At 43.0% G+C, this 1,407-nt stretch overlaps 1 protein-coding gene across 1 annotated transcript in view; it reads right to left on the minus strand.

Annotated features, from left to right (window-relative positions):
* NHLRC3 (NHL repeat containing 3) overlaps positions 1 to 596 on the minus strand; it is a 5,789-nt gene extending 5,193 nt beyond the window's left edge. Inside the window, exon 1 of the mRNA XM_009069292.1 lies at positions 489 to 596. Coding sequence (XP_009067540.1) covers positions 489 to 593 — 105 coding nt within the window. The 5' untranslated portion in view covers positions 594 to 596. The remainder of the gene's footprint in view (positions 1 to 488) is intronic.
* Positions 597 to 1,407: the final 811 nt, after the last annotated feature.

The raw sequence follows: 1,407 nt of genomic DNA on the forward strand, positions 1-1,407 counted from the left end.
CACTGTGCTTCACAATTAATTCCCACTGCTTTCCATGGAGAGAACGTCTTAAACATGACCTAGAGATACTGACACATGGAACTGGGTAGAACAAATAATTTAACTCCAATTCCCGTAACATACTGAAAGAGCTGTGTGTTTTTGATTCCATGGGACGAAGGCTGAAGGAGTGCAAGATTCAGTTGCTGCAGAATCATGATTTACCTTACAGCTAAGAGGAGAAGCTGATGTAGCTCAGTTCAGTTTGACCATGCACTCAAACCACAGAAACTTCATGCTTTTAAAACAGCACAAACAAATGTGGTGCCAGAACTGCCTTAAGAAAGGGACATAGCAGAAACATCTGTACCTATACTTTCTCTCATTCTGATACAATAATTATTCATATATACACAAACATACACATACATATTCTAATCTATACCAGCCTCTTTGAAGGCAAAAATACACTAGAACAACAATGAGAGAGATACAGTATTCCCACTCACTTGTCCTACATAGACCAATCCATGAAGAGAGTCAACAGCAACACAAAATGTTTGGCCAGTGAAGTATTCTGGAACTTTAGGCCAGCCTATGTCCAGCTTGTACATCTGCTGCTGTCCCCTCCGAGGATGTGAGTAATTAGATGCATTTAGAACCTGAAACCAAAAAGCAAATATCCAGCAGTAGTCAAATTCTGTGGGATCAGAAGAAACAGCAGATGAAAACAACTGTATGCTGAAGCATTATAATATACAGATATGAACTCCAATTTAAATGAATAAGACAGATAAACAGAAACAGGTTTCCAGCTAGGGATTTGGACTTCAAATGAGAAAACTTCAGCACACTGATAATTAGCTATAATGAAGTCCATTGCACTGGGGAGCTCTGGAATTAGAAGGCAAAACAAATCCCCTGAAATTCCTTACATGGAAGCTGCTACCACTATCTGTAAGTCACACTCCAAAAATGAGGAAAATATTACAGAAGGTTCCAAATACAACAGACTCAATAACCAAGAAAGGTCAAGAAAAGTAAAGACATCTTAGAAATGGAGAAGTGTAAAATACCAGGAATGACCGGACTCAGGTCAGTGTATTATTCAGAGGGTTTTTTAAAGAGTAATGGAAATGAATAATCTTCCAGCTTTTTGTTCTACTCTTCCAGCAAAAGAGTGGGCGCTAAGGGCAGAAACAGAAAGCTCAGCCTGGAGCTCAGAAGTAACGAGGGCTGAAGGCGCAGGACAGTCTGACACCTCCGCCAGGCGCAGGTGCTGGCACAGCTCAGCCGACAGTCAGGGCTGCACGGACCATCCCGACGGAAACTCCGCGAGCGATCAGGCAGGGACAAAACCTGACCGCAACCAGTGCCAAACTATTCCCCCACATATCCGGCACAGCGAGCCCCGGCCCCGCCGCCCCC

Source organism: Acanthisitta chloris, unplaced genomic scaffold (genome assembly GCF_000695815.1).
Source record: "Acanthisitta chloris isolate BGI_N310 unplaced genomic scaffold, ASM69581v1 scaffold22362, whole genome shotgun sequence".
NCBI lineage: Eukaryota > Metazoa > Chordata > Aves > Passeriformes > Acanthisittidae > Acanthisitta > Acanthisitta chloris.